General features: G+C 43.6%; 1 protein-coding gene across 1 annotated transcript; it reads right to left on the minus strand.

Moving 5' to 3' along the window:
- Positions 1-3,151: 3,151 nt before the first annotated feature.
- On the minus strand, positions 3,152-5,457 carry Gadd45a (growth arrest and DNA damage inducible alpha). The gene is made up of 4 exons (XM_041638713.1): positions 5,258-5,457; positions 5,071-5,172; positions 4,746-4,983; positions 3,152-3,838 (listed from the first exon to the last, which is right to left on the minus strand). The coding sequence occupies exons 1-4, from the start codon at positions 5,299-5,301 to the stop codon at positions 3,725-3,727; spliced, it is 498 nt and encodes a 165-aa protein (XP_041494647.1). The 5' UTR covers positions 5,302-5,457; the 3' UTR covers positions 3,152-3,724.
- Between the last annotated feature and the right edge of the window lie 18,154 nt (positions 5,458-23,611).

Raw genomic sequence — 23,611 nt, forward strand, 5'->3', positions numbered from 1 at the left:
AATCCATTATAGGAAGGTGCTTGACTTCCTTATAAATTATAAACTTCTCAGTGCCAAGAGGTCCCATAGCTACATCTCTGCAGCATCCAGCAGAGGTATATCCTGTCTGTCAGTCAAGCATTTTTATGCTGTTGGCAAAATACAGAGCTAACTCTGATCAAAGGATTTACAACCTTTTTTTCCATTCTATTCTGTTTGCCCTGAGGAAACTTCTTCCCTCCACTCTACCACAATAGTCCTCTGTGCCTCCCCTTGCTGGGCTCTGCTTTAGGCCACATCAATGGACTTTCTGTTTCACTCGACTGTGAGCTCCCTGAGGCCAAATGTCTCTTCAGTCAAGGCTAATGATGTAGTAAACACTCTGTAAATAATTCTTGATAGTTTCATAAAAAACAATTTTTCCCTCAAGTTCTTTGTTTACATAGGAATTGTTTAAAAGAAAAACAAAACCCCTAAGATTCAGCTCCTAGTTTAAGGGACCCTGAATTGGTGGTATGTCAGTTTCATCGAGTTTTGTTCATTTGAAGAAAGCAGACCTTTTACGGGCAAAGAATAAAAACACCTAGGATTGAAGGGAAAGGAAACAGCTATTTCATAAGTTACTATAGGGTAAAGCACACTAGAAGTTTCTAGTTAGGAGCTCTTTCCTGCAAACAACCCCTTTTTATTTTAGTTTGGGAAATAGTTTATTATAAAAGATTAATTACTTTCATGGACTCTTTTGATTATAAAGTTTAACTTATGGAAGACCCTGGTTAATCAGACAAGGACAGAAGCAACAATGACTCTGTAGTGGAGTCACCTGTGAAAAAATAGGTATTTTCCACCTTTCAACAAATAGCACATCCTAGGCAGGTATGTAAAGTTTTTGTTCATTTATATAAGGAGGCCAGGTGACTTGTTTGCTTTGGTTTTTAAGAGCGTACCAGGCTGGGTTGGTACTATGTGGCCCAACGGCCTTAAACTCAAAGTAACCCTCCTGCCCCCAACTTGTTTAATAGTTTTTAAAGAAATTTACTAAATATTGGCATAAGTTAGAGGCATATTTTATACATATACTTGTGTAATGATTTACAATTAGCTCATAGATTTTTTTTATGGATTTTATTAATGTGACGTGCGCACGTGCTTGCGTGTATGTGTGTGTGTGTGTGTGTGTGTGTGTGTGTGTGTGTGTAGATAGGTGTGTGCATGTCACAGCACTCATGTGGTCAGAGATAAACTTTCAGAAGTCAATTTCTTCTTTTTTGGGTTTCAGAGATCAAATCCAGGATGTCAGGCGTGGGTGACAAGCACCTATTGAACCACCACTGGCTCATAATTAGATTTTTTCCAAGTCATGTTTAAATTATGTTATGAAAGAACAACTAAGCAAAACTCAAAAGAATACCTGACTGCAGTTATTACTGAGGTCTTCAACAAATGGCGCGACTTTAAGATTGTGTCCGGCTACTTCATGTGGCTAAGCACTGTGATTTAAGTGACTCAGACTCCCCTTTAAAGGATATGTGTGATAAGTAACAGATCTCTCTGAGGCCTTAAATGTTCTCCCCCGTTGCTATCATCTGAGCAAATACCATGTACCAGGTAGTAATTATTTTTCCCAGTCTGGAGACTGTCCACGCAAGATATCATAATGCTCAATCACTAAACCACAGCCCCGGGTTTATAGTCAATATTTCTCATCATTTACTTATTTAACAAATATCAACTCAACACCTACTGTATGGATACATCGACAGGCCAGATATTAGTTCATCCTTCCAATAGATTATAAACTAAAAAAAGGCACCTCTGTAGGATGGGTAATGTGGTCTTTATTTTACAGATGAAAGAATCAGGATGGAGGAAGCCTAACAGAGACCCGGCTGTCATCAATGCTCTTTCCAGCAAACAGCTGCCTTTCTCCACTCTTCCTGCTTGATTTAACTTACTCATCCTATTTCATGAACTACAGCAGTTGTGAAAACAGATTGAGCCTGTAGTGGGAAGGCTAAAGGTCTTGCTTAAAAGTCACTGCTCTCAAATCTTCTGCTAATATAAAAAGCAAATGTTACTATTCCAGTTGTTTGGGATTAGAAGAAAAAAGGCCTGGAAACACACATATCTAAGAGCCGGAAAGCAGAGGGCTCTTAAGCCTATGAGAGATGCAGCTTGAGGGTTTTGTTGTTTCTCCTGCTCTTCCTGATTGTCACAGGAAGGGTGGCAAACAGTAGGGGGCCCAACCAGCTCCTGAGAGAGAGCTGGAAACCGGACCACAGCCTTGCCAGGCCTTGTCTTCAGCATGCACGTTTGCTTTCTTTGGCTCTGCCTGCACAGGACTGCTGCAGTTAATTATGAGGTGTAGTTCTGAACCGACACAGAAAGGCGGCAACTGCACCCTTCCTTTTGCTTCCTTCTTCTCAGCCATTTCTTCCACCTGACAAGATAGGATTCCTCACAGCAGTAGTGGAAATACAGCTAAAGGCACAACACCCTACGAAGAGACTAAGGGCAGCACCACACTGGTCCTTTGTCATGGGTCTACACTAGTATTGTACAGCCAGCCATTCACACAATTAACTACCCCCTACAGCCCCATGTTATCTTCCTACAGTACTGACCACGTCTCTTTCTTCTGCAGACTGAAGGCCTCTGCAGATTGTAGCCAGTTTACAGAGGGAAGCTCACTTACCTAAGATACAAGAATGCCTGTCAGTCTGAACCTAACCCCACCTACTCCTTCCAGCCCTTATCTTTCTACACCAGAGGCAGCAGTCGGTCCCTGTGCAGGCTGTGATCTTTCAGGCCTCCACACCTCTGCACAAACTCCTGTAGCTGTTAGCAGTATTTCTTCCCTCTTGCTAGCTACAGAAACTAAGCTCATTTCTTAAGACCCCAAGAAAATGATTTCTCCTCAACAAAAGCTCCACTCGTCTTTCAAATGGTCTTGGCTGCCCTCCTCTGTTTCCACATTTTGCATGCATTTTTTTATAGTATTAAAATAACGAATTGTAGTTATTCAGACTTTGCAAGGTGAATCTCTAAACATTATTTTTTCCCATACGCAAGCCCCTCTAAAATCGCCCATTTTCCTGGCTGGTATAAAGCAAGGCTTCAATAAAATTTCTCTTAACAGAGTCAGTGTTGTAAAACAGAAACCACACATTGATAAATGATGCAATTATTTCATACTAGTTTATTTTAGATATTGTGCTTCAAAAACTTTATCATAAATAACTTTTCATATCATAAAATAACTTAGTACGATTTATAATAAAACTTCTGAGAATTTAACCTCTCATCAAAATACATTAACCTGTGGCTTTAAAATACAATTAATCCTTTTCACTTTCCTTTTACTCGAGGGCATAAAGACAAAGAAAAAACAAACAAACAAAACACCAAACTATTGCTACACACTTAAGGTTTCAACAAAGCAATATTTGGCTTATTTTAATGTAACTCGGCCATCCTAAATTAATAGTTTTCTTTCTTGCACAGTTCTTTGTAGTTTTTGTCCCTTTTGACGTAGATTTCTGCTTCAACACAGCTTCCTTCTTTATTTCCACCTCTCTCCATCTGCAAAGTCATCTCCTAGCCCCCGTGTAGTTGAACTCACTCAGCCCCTTGACATCAGTTTCTGTAATCCTTGCATCAGCGTAGGGAGTAACTGCTTGAGTAACTACAAAGGTATTTCAAAACTTCAGTGCAATTTGGTTCAGTTATTTCCATTCAGATGCCATCACCGTTCCGGGAGGTTAATCACTGGAACCCACTGATCCATGTAGCGACTTTCCCGGCAAAAGCAAATAAGTTGACTTAAGGCAGGATCCTTCCATTGTGATGAATGTGGGTTCTGAGAACAAATAAGAAAAAAATATTTCCCCATAAAATGATTAGCTTATGCTTCTAATAGTAATACTTTTGAAAGGGCCAAAACCTGAACATTCTGTTAAACAGCATTTGGCAAATTCTAAACACCTTGTAATACACACTGAGCCGCACAGAGTTTTGCATAGTTATCTGTACCACTCTGCATGAGGTTATCATTCACAAGTCCGCCCTAACCAAGCATGCACACCAGTGGGCTCATAAGTAAAATAGTTCTGAAAAACATTCTGTGAGCACAGCTGGGAGAGTTGCAGGGCAGGCAGCTTAACACCAGTTCTTATCTTCCCTGACGGTGCAGGGCACTTTTCACTGGTAGCAAAAGTAATCAGGCTGCCACTTCCCTACACCGGTCAAAACAGAGAAAGAAAAACAAAAAGCAAAACCAAAAAACCAGAGGACCAGGACAGCACATTTCTCTCTGAAAACACTATCCATCCCAGACATTTTTAAAGGGGTAGGTGAGTGGAGAGGGACCATCTAAACAAGCACAAAGGTGCAGAGAAAAGAATTCCACTCTGTACACTCCAGAGTATCTCCAGGGAATTAATAAGGTCTGTCTGTCTCCTACACTCTTTCTATATTTAGCTTTGACAGCAAATGAAGAATGAAACTGACTTCTTAATGAAGGGTGAGCCGGGTATTTATTTGGCTTTATCTAATCTGTCCTGCTCAAAGAATTAGTCACGCGAGGTAGTGCCGAGGTAGGCAGGGGTAGCCGGGCAGCCTGCTGACTCACAGGGATATCTTCCGCCGCTGGAGGCCACCCACGAGCTTAGACACGCTCGGTACCATCAGAACCCCCGCGAGATCAGAGTCCAGCACGGCCGAGGTCCACCCCAGTAAATTCCCGGCTGCAGTCCCGAGTCCCTTACCGTCACCAGCACGCAGTGCAGGTCAGGGGGCTGCGCCGCACCCCCGTTCTCCGCCTGACTCGCGTCGGTCTCCAGCAGCAGCAGCTCAGCCAGCCGGCCCGGGTTGCTGACCCGCAGGATGTTGATATCGTTCTCGCAGCAGAATGCTTGGATGAGGGTGAAGTGGATCTGCAGAGCCACGTCCCTGTCGTCGTCCTCGTCCGCGGCCAGCAGGCACAGTACCACGTTGTCGGGGTCGCTGGGGGCAGAAGGCAGCGGTGAGTGCACGCGCTCCAGGGAGCGCGGGGACTGGGAGGCGGGGGTGCGGTCGGCCGGGGCCACTTACACATTGAGCAGCTTGGCGGCCTCGTACACGCCGACGGTGATGGTGCGCTGACTCCGCGCCTTGCTGAGCACTTCCTCCAGGGCATCTCCCACCGTGTCCATCCTGCAGACGGACGGAGCGAGAAGGGGTCAGCCGGGTCCCCGGCCGCGGGAGGGGCAGCGGCCCCCGAGTCCGCAGACACACTTACCTTTCGGTCTTCTGCTCTGCCGCCGAGAATTCCTCCAAAGTCATATTGCAAGTGCGAGTCCCTCACGCGGCGCGCGGGCTGCTCCTGCCCCCCCAGTGCGCGGCGCCTGCTCCGCGCTCGCTCCCACCCGCCCGCTTCGCTCGCCTAAGTATCCGTGGGTGACGCGACGACCGCACTGCTGCCTCTGGGCCACTGGAGGACAAAGGGCCCGAAACCCGAGTTATGGGGCTACCCCTCAACCAACCACGGCCGGCCTCATTTGCATGCCACTCAGCCATTGGCTTATGCAAATTAGCAGACTTTGACACTCCGGCCTCTGCTCCCCAGCCGAGGCTGAGTGGAGCGGAAGTAGGCGGAGCTACGCGGGAGGGAAGCCCACGGGATGAGAGTGGTGCAGAAACCGGGTTGGTGGGGTCCTGAGCCAGCTCGGGATGTTGGTGGAGCCATCTGGTGCGGAGGGCTTTGCAGGGGTTCAAGTGTCCTCAGCTCGGACTGGAACAGCCTGCCTATTGTTTTTCTAGTTGTGGACATCTTTTGATTGTCGTTTCGTGTCGTTTGTGTGAAGGGGCTGCTTTTAAATTGTTTCCAGGGTCAATGCACCCGGGCCTAGCTGTCATTAGTAAGCGGATTATATTTTAAAAAGTGTCCAGATGTGCCAGGCAGCGTTTGCTTCAGAGGTGCTGTTTCTATGTAAGTTTCAGGCAATGCTGCTTATTCACAGTAGTTTTCTTTTGGTGCCCTGATTTATTTTTAATTGGTTGCAAGAATTTGAATCACCAAAGAGAAAACCCAGCACATTGGTGTGTAGTGATGGCACAGTCTCAAGTTGGAATCTTTGCCACAAAAAAAAAAGCTGGTAAAATTTCTGCCCACTCCATGTAAGGTGGGGGGAAGTTGGTGACCTCATGCCTCATGAACCAAATTCACCTGATTCTGAACATCTTTCCCAAAGGCGCCTTTTGAGCCAGTCAGAGCTGAGACAAATGATGGTCCTCACAGGAGCCCCAGTCTAAATTCAAAGTGCTGATGCCATTCCCTGAGCTTCCCTTCACAGGCAGAAGAGGATGACAGCCAGTGCCTTCCACTGCCTATGATCTCACTCTGAATTACTGACGCTGAATCATGAAACTGTAACCATAGGACATTTTAGCCATGTGCTAAAATTTCACCTTTGAGATAATGGCAACTTGTAGGTTGGAAGGCAAACCTTCATAACTGCAAGCAGGAGTCACACATTAAAAGCAATTCTTAATGTAGACTTTTACTGAGTAGTTCAAAAGTCCCTTTGTTTTATGAGCTTATTCGATAAATAGAAAGCTTTGCCTGAACCTACTGAAGTAGCCAAAAAGTGATGAAACTGGGTTCCATATGCTTGCATTCATAACAGCGCAGCTTACAGTTACAGAAGGAAATTTTACAGGGGTACATGTGAGTTTTGCATCCTTAAGTTTTTATTCTTGTGGGCAAAATAATTTCCAATTTTCTTGATCTTAACTTAATGGAAAGGTGATAGGCTGGTTCACTTAGTGGAGATGGAATCTTATATTTGTCACCGAGAGACAGTGTTGAGTAAAGGAACAAGTGTCTGTGTATGGCTTATCCTAGGGTGTTTGTCGACCTCATGCCTGTGCCTTAAGTCTTTACATAGGATCTGCTTGTTGCATCATCGGGCCTGAGAGTCTAACTCATTGATAGAGACATTGCCTAGCATGCTCCAGGCCCAAGTTCAAACTTTGAGTCCCAGCCCTGCAAAATAACAAAAGAGACAAAATTTCAACATTGAAGCTTAGGCTTCGATTGTGACGGTTAATAGTGGTGGTCACCTTAATGGTCATCAAGAATAACCACTAACAGAAGCCTCTGGGCATGTCTGTGATGGGTCATCTACATCAGGTTAGTTGAAGTGGGAAGACCTCCCCTCTAAATGGACAGCACCATTCCATGGACTGGGGGGTCCTCTCTGTGTGTAAAAAAGAAAGTCATTCTTGACTCATTCCTGACTGGGGATGCCAGGTGAACAGCCACTTCCAGCTCTTGCTGTCAAGCCTTCCCATGACGGTCTGTACCCAGGAACTGTGAACCACAATAAACCCTTCCTCAAGCTGCCTCCAACACATACTTTGTTCCAGCAACAAGACAAGTAACTAACATAGGCGAGCACTAAAGCATTTTCAACTTTGCAAAACTAAAATTGCACAAAACTATCTGAGTCATCATTTAGAGACAGGTGAACTGTGCTCCCTAGACTCCAAGGTTCTACCCATTAGAGATTTCTTAGAAGTTCTCTGGAAGGAATTGTGGTTGCAAGCTGACAGAGAATTAGAGGATCATGTGACAGTAGAGACTATGACTTCATTAATTTTGTGTCCTCAACACCCAGCACAAGTTGTACATTCAGCAGTACAGTGGGTGTCATGAGTTGAAAAGAATCTGAACGTTAACCAAGACCTTGCAATCCCACAGTCCTGTGCATGTTCTCAGATAATCCACTTTCACATTACTTCAACAAGACAAGCACCGAACAATTCCCAGTCTATGGCCTACAAAGACTCCATGATCTAATTGTTATACACATTGTTTTAGTCAGGATTTCTTAGAGTAGCAGAACTTATAAGATGAATGAGTGCATGAATGTGTGTGTGTGTGCATGTGTGTGTGTGTACATAAATATAAAGGGGATTTATTAGAATGACTTACAGGCAGGCTATGGTCCATTTAGTCCAACAATAACTGGCTGTGAACAGGAAGTCCAAGAATCCAGAAGTTGCTCAGTCCATGAGGTCAGATGTCGCAGTTGGTCTTCGGTAGATGTTGGAATCTCGGAGCAGTAAGCTCTAATGCCAGTGAAGGAAGGGACTTGCTAGTAAGGCTAGAGCAAACAGTCAAAGAGCAAATGATTCCTTCTTCCATATCCTTATATAGGCTTCTAGCACAAGGTGCGGCCCAGATTCAAGGTGTGTCTTCCTGCCTCAAGACCTGCATTAAAGGTGTGTGCCTTGCCACCTCAAGTTTCAAATTAAAGGCATGGGTCTTCCTGCCTCAGAATCTGGATTAGAAGTGGCTCTTCCTACTTCAAATTAAGAAAAAAGAATCACCAGTGTGCCCCCCATTTTCAAAGTTTAGATATAGTCAACGTGACAACCAATAATAGCTTCACACTCATGCTTTGAGACAAAATGGTATTCACTGTCCTCAGCTAGAACTTTCTCTTTTGAATGGAAGCTGCGGGAGAGCAGAACCATGGCCTGTTTACACCAATTCAGGTGGAATATAGTGCCATAGTACCCCAGTGAAATCAGCTATGCTAACTTCAAAATGTGAATAAAATAGTAAGATATGATATTAGTCCATCAAAAATTATTCTCTATGCTATGTTTAGCCTTATTAAAGAAAAACATAGTCTCCAAGTCTTGAAGGAGTCTTCTGGTCTTCAGAAATAACCATGCCATGTGACTCAGCTCATGTTGTGCTTCCTCATTGCCGAGTCCACCCGGAGTGTTTCATCAGGGATTTTGTCTTCTGTGCCTGCTATAGGTGGAGGAAATGGGAGCTGCATTCAGGTTCCCTCTAGACTGCAGCTGTATATTAGAGACCTGGATTATAGTCGTAGATGTTTATAGTCAACATAGCCCCAATATGCAAAGATACTGCATTCGTTAGGGTTTCTTTTGCTGTGGTAAAACACCAGGACGGAAGGCTTTGGGGTGGAAAGGGCTCACTTGGCTTACACATCCTGAATCACAGTCCACTGAGGGACTCCAAGGCAGGAACTCAAACTAGGCAGGAGCTTGGAGGCAGAGGCTGATGCAGAGGCCATGGAGGAGTGCTGCTTACTGACTTGCTCCCATGGCCTGATCAACTGCTTTTTTATAAAACTCATGGACAGCCCAGGGGTAGCACCACTTATAATGGGATGAGCCCCCTTCAAAATAAGTCACGAATTTAAAAATGCACTACAGACTTGCCTATAGCTCAATCTTTTTTTTATTAAAAAAAAAAAAACCACCATCTTATCTCATTTTACATACCAATCCCAGTTCCCACTCTCCCCCATCCTCCTGCTTCCTCTACCCCACCCCCATCCACTCCTCAGAGAGGGTAAGGCTTCCCACGGGGAGTCAACAAAGTCTGGCACATCACTTTGAGGCAGTACCAAGGCCCTCCCCACTATATCTAGGCTGAGCAAGGTATCCCTCCAAAGAGAATGAATTCCAAAAGACTGGTATGAGCAGTAGAGATAAATCCCGGTCTCACTGCCAGCGGCCCCACAGTCTGCCCCAGCCATACAAATGTCACCCACATTCAGAGGGCCTAGTTTGGCTGGTTCCTTCATTATCAGATCAGAGTTGGTGGGCTCCCATTAGCTCAGGTAAGCTGTTTCAGTGAGTATCCCCGTCATGGTCTTGACATCTTTGCTTGTATTCTCACTCCTCCCATTCTTTGGGAGCTTAGCCCAGTGCTCTGCTATGGATCTCTGCTTCTGCTTCCATCAGTTTCTAGATGAAGGTTTAATGATGACATTTAAGATAGTCGTCAATCTGACTGCAGGGCAAGGCCAGTTCAGGCACCCTCTCCACGATTGCTTAGGGTCTTAGCTGGGGTCATCCTTGTGGATTCCTGGGAATTTATCTAGTGCCGGTTTCTTGCTAACGTCATGATGGCTCCCTCAATCAAGATATTTCTTTCCTTGCTCTCCATTTCTGTCCTTCCTCTATCTCGACCATCCCTTTCCCATTTCCTCAAGTTCTCCTTCCCCTCCTCTTATCCCCTCCTCTATGCCTTCTACCCTCCCTTCTCCCCCCACCCACAGGCTCTCAATTTTCTCAGGAGATCTTGTCTATTTCCCCTTCCCAGGGAGAGCTATATATGTTTCTCCTGGAGTTCTTCTTGTTACATAGCTTTTCTGGGGTCATGGACTATAGGCTATGTACTCACTCATAAGTGGATACTAGCTGTACAGCTCAATCTTATGGAAGCATTTTCTCAATTAAAGTTCCATCCTCTCAGATGACTCTAGCTTGTGTCAAGTTAACCAGCCAGCACAGTTACTATTTTGTGACAGGGCCTCAAGCTCTCAATCCTCCTGCCTCAGCATCCCACATGCTGGAGTTCTAGGTATGTACCATCACCATCACACCCTCCTAAAGTTATTTTTAGACTATTCTAGGTAGTCCCAGGTATTGAAGTACAGATGATTAGAGTGACATTTTAATTATATTTATAAAAAATCTAAGTGATTGTATCTGGGAGTTATGGGAAAATATGTACCGAAGAATTGATTATTAAGTTATTTTGCTATTTTGCATATTAAAATCTTTGTGGCATCATCCTCAATCTCATCCTATGTGCATTTCTATTACTGGTTCTATAATAGAGAATTAGAATGTTTCCTTCTTTCAAAAGGTAACCAGTACTACTGAAAGAAAAGTGCTTGTTATTTCAGAGTAAGACAGGTCACCATCCCCTGCTCCGAACTGAAAATCATAAGTTATAAAATCATGAGGCTTCAACTTTTTGTTGCTCTTCTTTATCTGCATAGGAATGATTAGGTTTTCTTTCAAAGCAAGTCTCTGAGTTTGCTTCTACTTTTCTTTTCTTTTTTTTTGTTTATTTTTTTTTAGTTGTTGAAAAAACTTTCTGCCTCCTCCCATTTCCCATTTCCCTCCCCCTCCTTTCACACATCGCCCCCTCCTCCCACTCCCCTCCCCCCCACTCCATCCCCCTCCCTCTCGAGACTGAAGAGCAGTCCAGATTCCCTGCCCTGCGAGAAGTCCAAGGTCCTCCCACTTCTATCCAGGTCCAGGAAGGTGAGCATCCAAACAGGTTAGGCTTCCACAAAGACAGTTCGTGCATTAGGATGGAAACCTAGTGCCATTGTCCTTGGCTTCTCATCAGCCTTCATTGTCCGCCATGTTCAGAGAGTTTGGTCTCATCCCATGCTTATTCAGTCCCAGTTCAGTTGGCCTTGGTGAGTTCCCAATAGATCAGTTCCACTGTCACAGTGGGTAGGTGCACCCCTCGTGGTCCTGACTTCCTTGCTCATGTTCTCCCTCCTTCTGCTCCTCATTTGGACCTTAGGAGCTCGGTCCGGTGCTCCAGTTTGGGTCTCTGTCTCTATCTCGATCCATCGCCAGATGAAGGTTCTAAGGTGATATGCAAGATATTCATCAGTATGGCTATAAGATAGGGTCATTTCAGGTTCCCTCTCCTCAGTTGCCCAAGGTACTATCTGGGGACATCTCCCTGGACACCTGTGAGCCCCTCTAGAGTCAAGTCTCTTGCCTTGACTCCATCCAAAGATGGCTCCCTTTATTAGGATATATATTTCTCTGCTCCCGTATCCACCCTTCTTACAGATTATTTAGACATGATTTATTGTCACCTACAACTGTGTCTTTCCTTAGAATCATCATTTCCCCTTGAATTTGTTGTGGCTAAGATATGATAGGCGCTCCTCCATCCCAAAGCTCAGGTGTCGAAGGCTTGGTCTAAAGTTGGTGGTACTACTTTAGAAGGCAGCAGAAACTTTAGGATCGTGGGGCTAAATGAAGAAGTAGGCAATTGGGGACATGCTTCTGAAGGATATATCTAGTTCCTGGTCCCTTCCCCTCTCTTGCCTCCTTTCTATGAGAAGGTAAGTAAGCAGCCTCTGCCTCATGTTCCCATGCCATGATGGTTTCAGAACCGGCCGCAGTCATCAGAGTCTTGGAAACTCTGAGCTGTACCAAGTCTTTCCCTCCTTCTTGATGTCAGGTGTTCTGTTTTCGCTAGAGCAAAGATAAGTGTATCTAAAATAGAATGTAACATGAAGGTTTTATTTCTTGGACCATCACAGTGATGGGAAAAAGTCCAAGACGGTCTCTACCTTAAGCATGAGTAAAACTTGTGACTTGATTAACTGATAAAATATGACAATAGGGTTTTACATTCCATTGCAAAGAGGAAAGGATTTTGTAGGTGTAATTAAGGTCCCTAATCAGTTGACTCTGGATGAAAGAAAGGGAAATTCTCCTGAACAGCCCTGACTCAGACAGATAAACTGTGTGGGTACATGTTCATGTGTGTGTACATGTGTGTACCTGCCTATGTTGTATTCAGGGAACCACCTGAGGAGCCGGACACCTTGTTTTTTGGGATAGCTGTTTCCTTGGCCCAGAGCTGACCACACAGGGGAGGTTGGCCAGCCTGTAAGCCACAACAGCTTGACTGGCTCGCCTTCCCTGTGCTGAGATTATTATGTATACAGCACTGTATTCAGCATTTATATGACTCCTAAAAGACCAAGCTCAGGTTCTCATGTTTGCATCAGAAGCACTTTACCAGTGAAATTCCCTTTCCAACCCCAGCTGAGGTCTTTAGAAGAAAACTAGACCTTCTCTAAAGAGAGACTGAATATCCTTTTCCATTGCTGACTTGAAAGACACGAACTACATTAACAAGAAAGTTAATTATTCTAATAGTTTATGAAGCTTAGAAACACATCCTTCCCCATCAGGCTTCTAGGTAGGAATATAGCCTGGCCAGCACTGATTTAATCATGCTGTGATTTAGAAAGCAAGACCCAGTGATCTCTTGTGGCTAGACTACTAGTACTGCTACATACTGTTAATATTAACCTATTAATTTGTTTTAGACAGTTTCACACATACACAAAGTACGTATTGACCACTCTCATCCCTCCGCTTCCCGACCACCCCATCAACACCTGTTGTGGAATATTAGTTTAAGATGTGTTATGTAGTAGGAGCTGTGGGCTGCATTCCTGCCACCCAGCTCCCGGCCACCTGGCTAGCTTATGCCCCAAAATAACAACACACAAACTGTATTCATATAAACACTGCTTGGCCCATTTCTACTAATGTGTGTAGCACCCCAAGGTGTGCTTACCGGGAAGATTCTAGCCTACGTCCATCCTGGGTCGGAGCTTCATTCATCGTGTCTGCCTCAGAGAGCAGCGGCCTGGCATCTGAGCTCACTTCCTCTTCCTCCCAGCATTCTGTTCTGTTTACTCCACCCACCTATGTTCTAACCCATCAGGGCCAAGCATTTTCTTTATTAATTAACCAATGACCTTCCTCCATCAGTGTTACGTTTGTTATGCTGTGCAATTTTTTTTTGATGATGCCAAGATGTGTTGCATTTGTTTATGTTGCATTTGTCTAACTCTGTGAAACTGTGTTTCTTTGCCTGTCAAAACACCTGATTGGTCTAATAAAGAGGTTAACAGCCAATAGCTAGACAGGAGAGAGGAAATAGGTGGGGCTGGCGGTCAGAGTGAATAGAAGGATAGCGAAGAGAGAAGAAAGAGGATGAGCCAGGAAAGTAGGAGAGGAGGATGCCAGGGGCTAGCCACCCAGCTACACAATCAGCCACAGGGTAATAAGGAAAGAAAGGTTTATACCATAGAGAAAGATAAAAGCCCAGAGGCAAAAAGTAGATGGGATGATTTAAGTTAAGAAAAGCTGGCTAGAAATAAGCCAAGCTAACACCAGGCATTCATAAGAATAAGTCTATGTGTATTTATTTGGGAATGGGTAGCAGGCCTCCAAAGAGTAAAGCATTTTTAAAAATCTACAAATACCCTTCCCCACAAATCTCTGCCTTACTTTCATGACTATTCACTTTGTTTTGTGACCTGCTGAGATTAACCAAAGCTGTCTGTGTAACCATGAATTTGAAGGCTAGTGGTCTCAGCAGTGGGGACACAGCTAAAGACAGGGATTCCCCATCTCCCAGAGTCTATCAGTGGCCAACAGTTCAGAGATAAAGGTGGAGTCTCCCTGTTCTTTGATTTATTCTTGCTAGAGCTGATCTTCTATGGGTCCAGTGCAGGTAACTGTAGTTGTTGAGAGTTAGTAATTGCATTAGTTGTATTTAGAGATGGAATTGTATTGTATTCAATTCTATTGAATCTAGAGAATGGTGTTTCATAGCCTTTCCTCTGTCTTCTGGCTCTCACTTTCCACCTCTTCTGCAATACTCCTGAGGCCTAGGTGGTGTACACTTATTTGTTTTACTTTGTCTGTATATATGATGTGTATGGTGATATCTGTGTGTGTATTCTGTGTATATATGATGTGTGTGCCTATGTGTGGTGTGGTGTGTGTGTGTGTAATATGTGTATGTTGTATGTGCACACACAGGCACACATGTGTGAAGATCAGAAGACAACTCTCAGGAGTTGTTCTGTTCTTTCAGCACGTGGGTCCTAGGGATCAAATTCAGATTCTCAGGCTTGCTGGCAAGTGCTCTTATCTACCGAGACATCTTGCTCTAGGTTCTTTTAAGACACTAAATGTGGTAATTTGTTACTATGTACAAACTAATACAGTATTCCCAATTCTACCATTTTAGGGTTTAGGAAATGCCCATGGCAACTCTCTTCTGCTATAAAGAACCATGGTAGCACTGGGCAGTGGTGGTACATGCCTTTAATCCCAGGACTTGGGAGGCAGAGGCAGGCGGATCTCTGTGAGCTCAAGGCCAGGCTTATAATCTCATACTCAGGAGGCAGATATAAGAGGATCGCTGCTTCTAAGTCAATTTAGGCTATACTGGGAAGGTGGGGCAGGGGTAGAGTGTTTGTGTAAATGGAGTCCTGGTGTTGTGAGGAGTTTGGGCCAGCTGCCCTGTTTTGCCTCCAGATGTTCAAATTTCACCAGGCAGTCAAGGTGTCAAAATAAGAGTACTAGCATCCTTCAAGAGGTCTTTTACGCCATGTCCTTACCTACCACTTAACTAGAGAGTTTGCTTCCAGCCCAGGAGGAATTTTCTCTTTGTAGCTTTAGTGCTTGTCCTGGAACTTGCTTTGTAGACCAGGCTGGCCTCAAACTCACAGAGCTTCACCTGCCTTTGCCTCCTGAGTGCTGGGATTAAAGGCGTGCACCCCCATCGCCCAGCTCCAAGGAGGAATTTTTGAGAGGCTCTGTTAAATAGGTTTGTCCTTGGAAAGAAAGGTGAGTGTTTGGCATTGGTAGCCAACTACTGCAGGTCTGTCCCTGCTCCTTTCACAGGCCCAGAGCTTCCTCTCTGCCCCTGCTCCTTATCCAGGCTCGGAGTTTCCTCTCTGAAATCAAGGGGATAATCCTCTTTGCACATCAACTTCACTGCGAAGTTTTCTTCTTCCTACTAAAAGCTCCATCCTTGAACCACTTTTCTCTCTGTCCCTGTGGTCTGGATGACCTCATCTGGTCTCCTGGCCTGGGTATTTGCACTCCCGTGACTGTCAAATGTATGTGCAGTCTGATGAGCCTTGCTGCTTACTCACCGTTATCAGTCAGCATCTCAAGCTGCAAATGACAAAAGTGGCCCTGCTGCTTGTTCTTCCAAATCTGTTCCTGCTATAGGTTGGCAGTACTGCTCCTCACACTGAGTCCTTTCTCTCTCAGCCCAGCGCCACTCTACCAGGAAGTACACTTGGCTCTACTTCAAAATGTAAAACCATGCAACCGTTTCTTACTCTTGCTGCTAAGTCCAACTCAGATGAATGTCACCGCGGGTCTCTGCCCCACCTCTAGAAGCCAAAGTGTAATAGTCTTGACACTCTGTGCCCTCCTTCCCATGGATCGCAAAAGCAGATCTGGCTTTTAAAGCACTTCGCCGCTCGTCCTCTGACACATCCATCTTGCTTAAAATGTTTAAGCATCCTGGTCCTCAAGTATAAGCTCAGTGGTTAGAATTTTGTTTTGTTCACTGACTAATCTCCAAGTGACCACAGCAGACCGCAAAACACTTGTTAAATCAGATCCTGTCCTGGAAAAGGATATCTATATGGACTTAAAGTTGCAGTGATTAAACTAGAAGACAGGGCTGTAAACCCGCTCTCTCTGTTCATAGCAGGATGGAAGCTGTCTGGCTGGAACACAGCTTTGTTTGTGGTCTTGTTTAAGCACAGATGTTTGTGGGCCCTAATCTGCATGTTGTTCTTCATACTCCTTCCATGCTTCCAGTGTTTTTGTTGCATGGGTTATATTTTAAAATGTTTTAAAAGTCATCAACTGGTATATTTTGTAAACTAAGAACTGGTGATCTCTAGTAACCTACCCTGAACTCAAATAAAACTTAATAGGTAAAAAGTTGATTAATTGCCAAGTTCAAGACTTGTTCTTTCAGTGTAGCATAAACAGATTTTAATGATGAGGAAAGCAATCTTTAAAGTTGGTTGGGGCGTTGTTGGTTTTTTAAGCAGAAGACTAACTCCTTATTATGCTCTATGACTGAGGGAAGAGATTGAAAACAAAAGAGATGAAGAGTAAAGGAAAATTAGAGCAGGCTTTACTACAATTTCAGTTTTTACCCTTCTACCTCCAAGGCTTTTTTTTTTTTTTTTTTTTTTTTTTTTTTTTTTTTTTTTGCCTCCAAGGCTTTTAAGCAGGCAGTGAACACTATGCTGTGAGATGCCATCAGCAAACCGTAACAGTCTAGACTTTAGGAACACTGCTTCATGGGCCATATCAGTGTGCAACAGAGCGACAGTCCCATGTTCACATACATGATTTTTACCATATGTTTTGATTCATCTCCTTAAGACCCAGGAATGAGAAACAGTCTTGTTAATACCACTGGCCACTAAACACAAATGAGCCATGTATTTTCTCAGTTGGAGCCTCAGAGGACGAGCAAGCTGTCCTCACTCACTATTGTAGGCAGCGTCACTACAAATACAAGAGCTGCTCGTAGACTTATTTGATTGTTTATATCTTATACCTGGTTTGTATTTAAAGAAGTTTTGAAGTGATGCTGTACATTGTTTGAATAGCTACTTTGTACAAGTATCCAACTATGTGCAATCTAGTTTGATGTTCTTCCAAGGATGTACATCGGACAGTGTCATATAAGAAAGATTGTTTATGGCTCCATTCCTCAGTTTTTTCATTTGTCAAATAGTTAGGAAACTTTAAAAAAATTAGAATTCTCTTTTCCCTCAAAATGCCCAATAATGGGCATCATCCTCACACAAACAGAAGTGGGGGTGTGGCTGTAGCAGTCTAAAGGGAATAGGATGAGGGGTGGGCATGCTCAGCCCCACTCACGCACCCATACATGCAGCCCAGTCATAGCCCTTAAGATAGATGCACTTAGATCACAACTGGAAAGAAGAAGGTTGTTCTCCAAGTCCATTCCAGCTCTAACATTCTGTTTTTATTAATTTTGTTATTCTAGAATTTTCAGCAGTCACTGAAACATCTGTCTTATCACTACCAAGGGGGGCACAGACAGAAGACAGACACAGAAACAGACACACAGTGTTTTGGTCTTAAAAATCTAGTCACCACAGAATGTGTGCAAGAATTCAAAACACATTTTCCACAGCTTTGATATTACTTTTCAAAATTTCCATTCCACTTCCAGAGTTCAGTCAAAGCTCTCTGACAACGTGCTGTATTAACATCAACATATTGTCTGGTTACCAAATGCTGTGGTGTATAGTTTGGCACTGTGTCCTAATAATCAGGCCACACCTGGGAGCTGGTGGGAACTCGCGCATCAGAGAACATCTACAACAGATGGTAAAACGACCTAAGCCAGGTGGGGCTCTTGTTTAATGACTTTCTGAATTAAGTTTGGTCAATTTGGCGTGTCTCTAATTATCCCTAGCAACTGGACCCTCTACTCCATTTGAGAAGTTTGGATTTATATATTACATATAAACTATCAGCACCAGCCCATCTGTGACCCTATAGCTACACACATGTGGCCTTGGATCCAGCCACAGCTCTCATTTCTTTGCTTTTAGCTATAAGGAACCTTCAAAGCAGGCCTCTCCCGTGCTCCACAGCCCACTTTTCTCAGATTTGTTTTCATCCATGATATGAGTTTTCCCTTCACTCTTTACTAATCTTTTTATTAATAAAGAAAGCTTCTTCCAAACTAATATATTATTAGCACAGTATTTAAAAAGCAAGGATGTCTAGACCCATGTGGTGGCACATGTTTATTATTTCAGCACTTGGAATACAGAGCATTCCTTTTCCAGGGTTAAAAAACAGGCAAATGAAATTTATAGACAGGATTAACTGAGATAATATGTATTTGTCTATCACTTGTAGTAAGTACATGGCATATAGTAAAAAGCCATACATTGTTGGTGAAACGACACCCTCTTATATTCTAACTATGATTTGTTCTGATTTCTTTCATCTAAATAAAGTAGTATGTTTATTTTTCATTTTCTCTAACATTTAGACTATCTTTGATGGTAAGAAAATTACAGGGCTCCCACTGTGGTGAAAACATTATCTGAATTTTAATATAGCCTCAGCTATAGCCAATCTACATGGACCTTCTTGGATGAAGTAAGCCTTCTTCTTTAGAAGAGTTTTGACAATATGAATGATGTATTTCTGTGTGCTAAAGAGGAGGCCTTGATGTTATGCAAATATTTCTCATCTGTGTCTCTTTAAATGTCAACCAATTAATTTCCCAAACCCACTCTAGCGTGCCCCTACATTTTCTTTCATTCTCTGTAGGCTTCCTGTTTTTATGAACTTTCAAATCGGTAGCTACAGCCTCACCATCTGGACCCTCCCCACCTGAAGGGGCTTTAATTAGCTGACCGTATCCAGTAACTAAGATAGGCCAGTGCTCAGGGAACGAAAGGGCAGGCTGAAGTTGTTTAGGAATGTAGCAGCTGGCCGGCAGGCAGAACCTCAGAACAGGCCGTGGCTGACATGGATAACACTGTTGCTCTCAGAAATGGGCTGCAGTGCCAGGAACACCACCTCCCATACACACACACACACACACACACACACACACACACACACCACCCCTTGCCACTACTCTGCGGGTGCCGCCGGAGGGCTGGGGACCATTATCAACTCCCAGTTGTCATTTGATCTCCATCTGGCTGCTGTCGTTAGAGATGCCTTTTATCACTTGCCAGAAGTGTAAAGCTGAAGACATTTCTGTTTCTCACAGATCTTTGCTTCTGCTCCTTGCTTTTCTACTTTTCAAATGAGTCTGTATGCATGTTTCCCATCATTGGAAACAAAGAACTCACCAGAGTATTTACCCACGAACTAGCTCATCATAGTGGACACACTTAGCAACAGCCTTTTTCTTTTCAAATCATCCTGTGTGTGAGTACAGATGCATGTGGTTCCCAGAGAGCACATTGGCGTCAATCTTCTGCCATCTTTTTAGAGACAGCATCTCTTGTCTCTCTAGCCCATGAGTCTGGGATTGCCTACCTCCTTTCTCAGGGCTTAGCGGTGCTCGCTATAACATCTGGCTTTACATGGGATCTGGAGATTTGAACTCAAGAGCTTACACTTGAACACTCACCCACTGAGCCATTTTCTTCGTCCAGGCAATAGATCTTTTTACAATAGACTTCTAGAGGTGCTCCTGGCTTTGTTGACTTCAAATATTGTTTTTAGTTTAGTGTGATTTTGAATTTCTTACATAGAATGAGCTTTGCTTGTTTGAGCCCATGCTGTGGCATGTTGTTGAGGTTCTAGTCCACAACAGCCTAACCATAAAATGATGTGGGTCTCCACAAATTAAACAATATATGTCACAGTAACGCGCCCTGGTCTGAGTCTTTTGACAGTTTAACCATCCAAAAGTGACAGAAGAATGAATTCTGAAGCCATGCTCCATGTACTTCATCGGCTAGAATGCTCTGCTCTCAGCCTAGTGACTCACTGTTGTGGTCATCTGTGAGCGAGGAATCAGGTCTCAATTATGGAAGTTCTTTAGGAAGTGACTTCACATTCCACACATGCTGCTGCAGAGAATGCCAGGTATCATAGGCTCCACACATCTCCAAACAAACACAGAACCCTGGTTTAATGTAGCAAATTAATCTTTGAAGAGATAACTAGAATACCCTAACAGTGATGTATTCTAATAAGATATATAATACTTCTCATAACCTTTCTGTATGTCCTTAGCACACAGTTTATTTTTAAAAATTAAAAGATTCAACTTTCTATGCAACTCCATCTACACATGTGTGTAGAAATAATTTGGAAGGCCACCTGTTAACATCTAAACAGTGCTCCTCTGTGAGTGTAAGATCACAAGTCATGCTGTTTTTTTTTCTTCCCAGTCTTTATTAATGTATTCTCAATAAGCATATTAAACTTCAGACATTTTAAAGTGAGGCTGGAGAGATGGTTCAGCAATTAAGAGCACCGTTTGCTCTTCTAGAGGACTCAGGTTCAATTCCCAGCCCTGATGAAGTGACTCACAACTGCCTGTAATACCAGTTCCAGGGATCATGACACCCTCTTCTGGCCTCCGTGGTCACTGCACACACATGGTATATAGACAAAATACCTATACATATAATAAAGTAATGAAAAATTTTAATTGAAATGTTCTTGAGGTGAATTTATCTTCAGTGAAGCACAAGATGCTTGTGTAACTCAGTAAAGAGTTAAGGGCAAATCAAGCTTGGACCCTAACAGAGGTCAAATCAATAAGATATATAGTGCTTGGCTCCTACCAGAAGACGTCCTCCTGTCCAGTCCACTGAATCGCTACATCACATAAGCAACTTCTCTTCTTATTCAATTAGAACAGTTAACTCAGGCCATTTTTTACAATATATTACATGCGTGCATGCATGTACAAGCACGCTATGCTGTTTGGTTAGTTGTTTTTGAAACAAGGTCTTACTGCACAGCTTAGGACCCAAACTTGTTTCAAGTTCTCAATCTTTGTTCCTAAACTTCCTGAATCTTGGAATTACAGGTAATCTTCTCTGTCTAGCTCACAACAGTGTGTGTGTGTGTGTGTGTGTGTGTGTGTGAGTGTGTGTACACACACTTGAGTGAATAATAGAGCCAACGAGGACAGCTTTATAGAATCAGCTCTCTCTTGCAGCTTTTATTTTCTGGGAATGGATTCAAGTCACCAGGCGTAAGCAGCAAGTGCCTTTATGTGCTGAGCCATCTTTGTGGCCCTCAAAATCATTTGCTACAAGAAGTTTTTATTCAGACTTCCATAAAACACAAAACCACTCACAGAAACACACAAAACACCTCCATATACAAGCACTACACTACACTACACCCCCCCCCCCACAAAACCCATATTTCTGCCTTTGAGGATTTCACCTTGTCAGTTAGGAAATAAGCACAATATAAAGAAAGCTTAGAAGAGGACATTTAAAAATTAAGACATACAGCTCAAGAGACCTCAGGGGAGACAGAAATAATCTTAAGATGTTATGCAATCCATTATCTTATTGCAGTAGAAAAGTGGAAGAAGATGCTAGACTATGTGTTCAAGATCAGGACTAACTTATCTTTCCCTCTGTGTTCTTGTTGACATTGTGTACCACAGGGCACTGACTCAGTAAATAGCTGTGAACAATACCCATTAGTCAACAGACCTTTATTTGTCCTTGGACAGTTACTTCTTATTGTGTCATGGATTTGCTCAACTCTGGATATATAATGGTCAAATGATAGGCATGGTCCCTAACCTCATCAGGGGATCGCGTGGGAAGGTTGATACTGCTTAATAACAGGCAAAATAGCACTCAGTGAGATCAAAGAGGAAGGAGAGGGGCGAACCTGAAAAAAACCAACAAGAAATCATACTTTGGCTAATGACTAATCCTGAATTTTTTTTCTCATGTACCTTCAATGTCAGGGAAAACTGACAGGGTAACCAAACATAGCTTGTGGGAAGGGAAAGAGGAGAGTACCTTGCTATCTGTAGGATGAAGTTGCTGTGTCTCTGGATCTGACCCAGGACAGTCAGTTCCAGGCCCCAGAAGTCTGATGGAGTCTGGAACTGAGGACCTCTTGAGGGTTACTAGCAAAAGCAAAGAAAGCCACTCAGGCCTCAGAAAGTAACCAGCTAATTAACTTTTGTGACAGCGTAATAAAGATATCAAATATTTCCCTTACCAAAATATACACAAGCTATCCAGATGTCCAGCTTTATTGGCGGTCTAGCTCAGCACAGCTACTTTACACATCTGTGAGTTTATTCATTCTGCTAGCCTTACAATGCAGCTGTACACTCCACTTTTACACCAGTAAAATGAAAGTGAGAGAAGCCGAGTAGCTCATCCAGCATCATACCTGTGCCCTCACCCATCTGAGTTGAAAGGTCAGGATCTTTCTGCCGTACTCAGCAGCCCTTTGTCTAAAGGATACTGCCCTGGTGAGGGACATGTCAAATATTGGATGTGTGTGGTTGGGGGTAGCTCGGCGATAGAACTTCGGCACAGCACACTCAGGACCTGAGGCACTAGCACCCAAGGAGAAGGGGAACGTTACATTTAAAATGAGAAGTTTGTCCCTGGAGGCAGGAAGTAAGCTGTAGAGTCAGCTGACCTTCTTGTTTTGAGAGATTATTTAATACAGACAGTTATGAATTCTGTGCAGATATCTTGACCGTTTCAATGTGTGAATTGACATCATAGCTTCTGAAGTTTATTCTCAGAGAGGTGAAAGGACAGTCAAGATGGGCAGTTTCCACGAATGAACCGAACCATGAAAAGGAGGGGCAAACCAGAAGAATTTAGCTGTGAAAACCACTTTCAGCCTCCGGGAAGCTCAGCATTTGCTCTCCACACCAGTGAGTTGATATTGCCAACGTTCTGGTCTGCCATGTTGTTCTTACTTTACAGATCAGACAAATAGGATTAGTACAGCAGAGAGAACCCAGGGAGCTTCCTCAGAACAGCTTGGCACCTGAGACATCTCACCGAAAGGTATGAGGATCAGTTCGATCTTGTGGGGAACTCCGGTGACTCCCAGAGGCTATTTGGATGGAGGACAATACTAAGTAAGTAGATTCTTCACCCATTCGTGCAAGTTTCAAAAAAGGAGATCTGCACAACTGCTTCCTTTCTTGCATTTTATGGCTCCCCTAATGAAAGAAGTAGGATGGTGCTCGGAAAAAAAAACACAGCATTTGAAATTGGTCTAACAGACCAAAGCAAAAATGGTGTGTTTGATCTTGAACTTCATGACCTCTGCCCGCCCTCACCCATGCTTCTTTCCTTGGGAGCACTTTGTGCACCTCAAGTGCTATCTCTGCAAGCCACCTTCTTAGTCATTCCTCAGGACTACGTTTCTTGGACATCCCTGGTACAAAGGCAAAGTTCAAGGCTGGAGCCTCTCTAGCGCTTACAATCACCACTGCTACTGAGCAGCCTGGATGTCTTCTCTTAGCTGCCAGTCTTTTCCTGGCAGGACCACCAGAAGAATCTGCAAAGTAATCTAATCAGGTTACATCACTGCTGAGAAACCTGCTGCTCCTTTTTGTTGGTTGTGGGGTGGAATCCAGCCTCCTTTCATGATCTGGCCTCTGCCGACCTTGCCAGGATCATTTCCTGCCTTGTAAAGCCCTGCTCAGGGACTCCTTGTTCTAGCAGTTCTGAAG

This window comes from Microtus oregoni, unplaced genomic scaffold (assembly GCF_018167655.1).
Source record: "Microtus oregoni isolate MIOR12 unplaced genomic scaffold, Mior012 000002F_ref0000024, whole genome shotgun sequence".
Lineage (NCBI taxonomy): Eukaryota > Metazoa > Chordata > Mammalia > Rodentia > Cricetidae > Microtus > Microtus oregoni.

What these genes read in the sequence shown, in the direction of transcription:
- Gadd45a (XM_041638713.1), bottom strand. Translation starts at nt 5,301, where the DNA reads ATGACTTTGGAGGAATTCTCGGCGGCAGAGCAGAAGACCGAAAG. An exon ending in GCCGCCAAGCTGCTCAATGT is followed by an intron (nt 4,984 to 5,070) that starts GTAAGTGGCCCC and finishes TTCTGCCCCCAG; the next exon opens with CGACCCCGACAACGTGGTAC. An exon ending in TGCACTGCGTGCTGGTGACG is followed by an intron (nt 3,839 to 4,745) that starts GTAAGGGACTCG and finishes ATTTGTTCTCAG; the next exon opens with AACCCACATTCATCACAATG.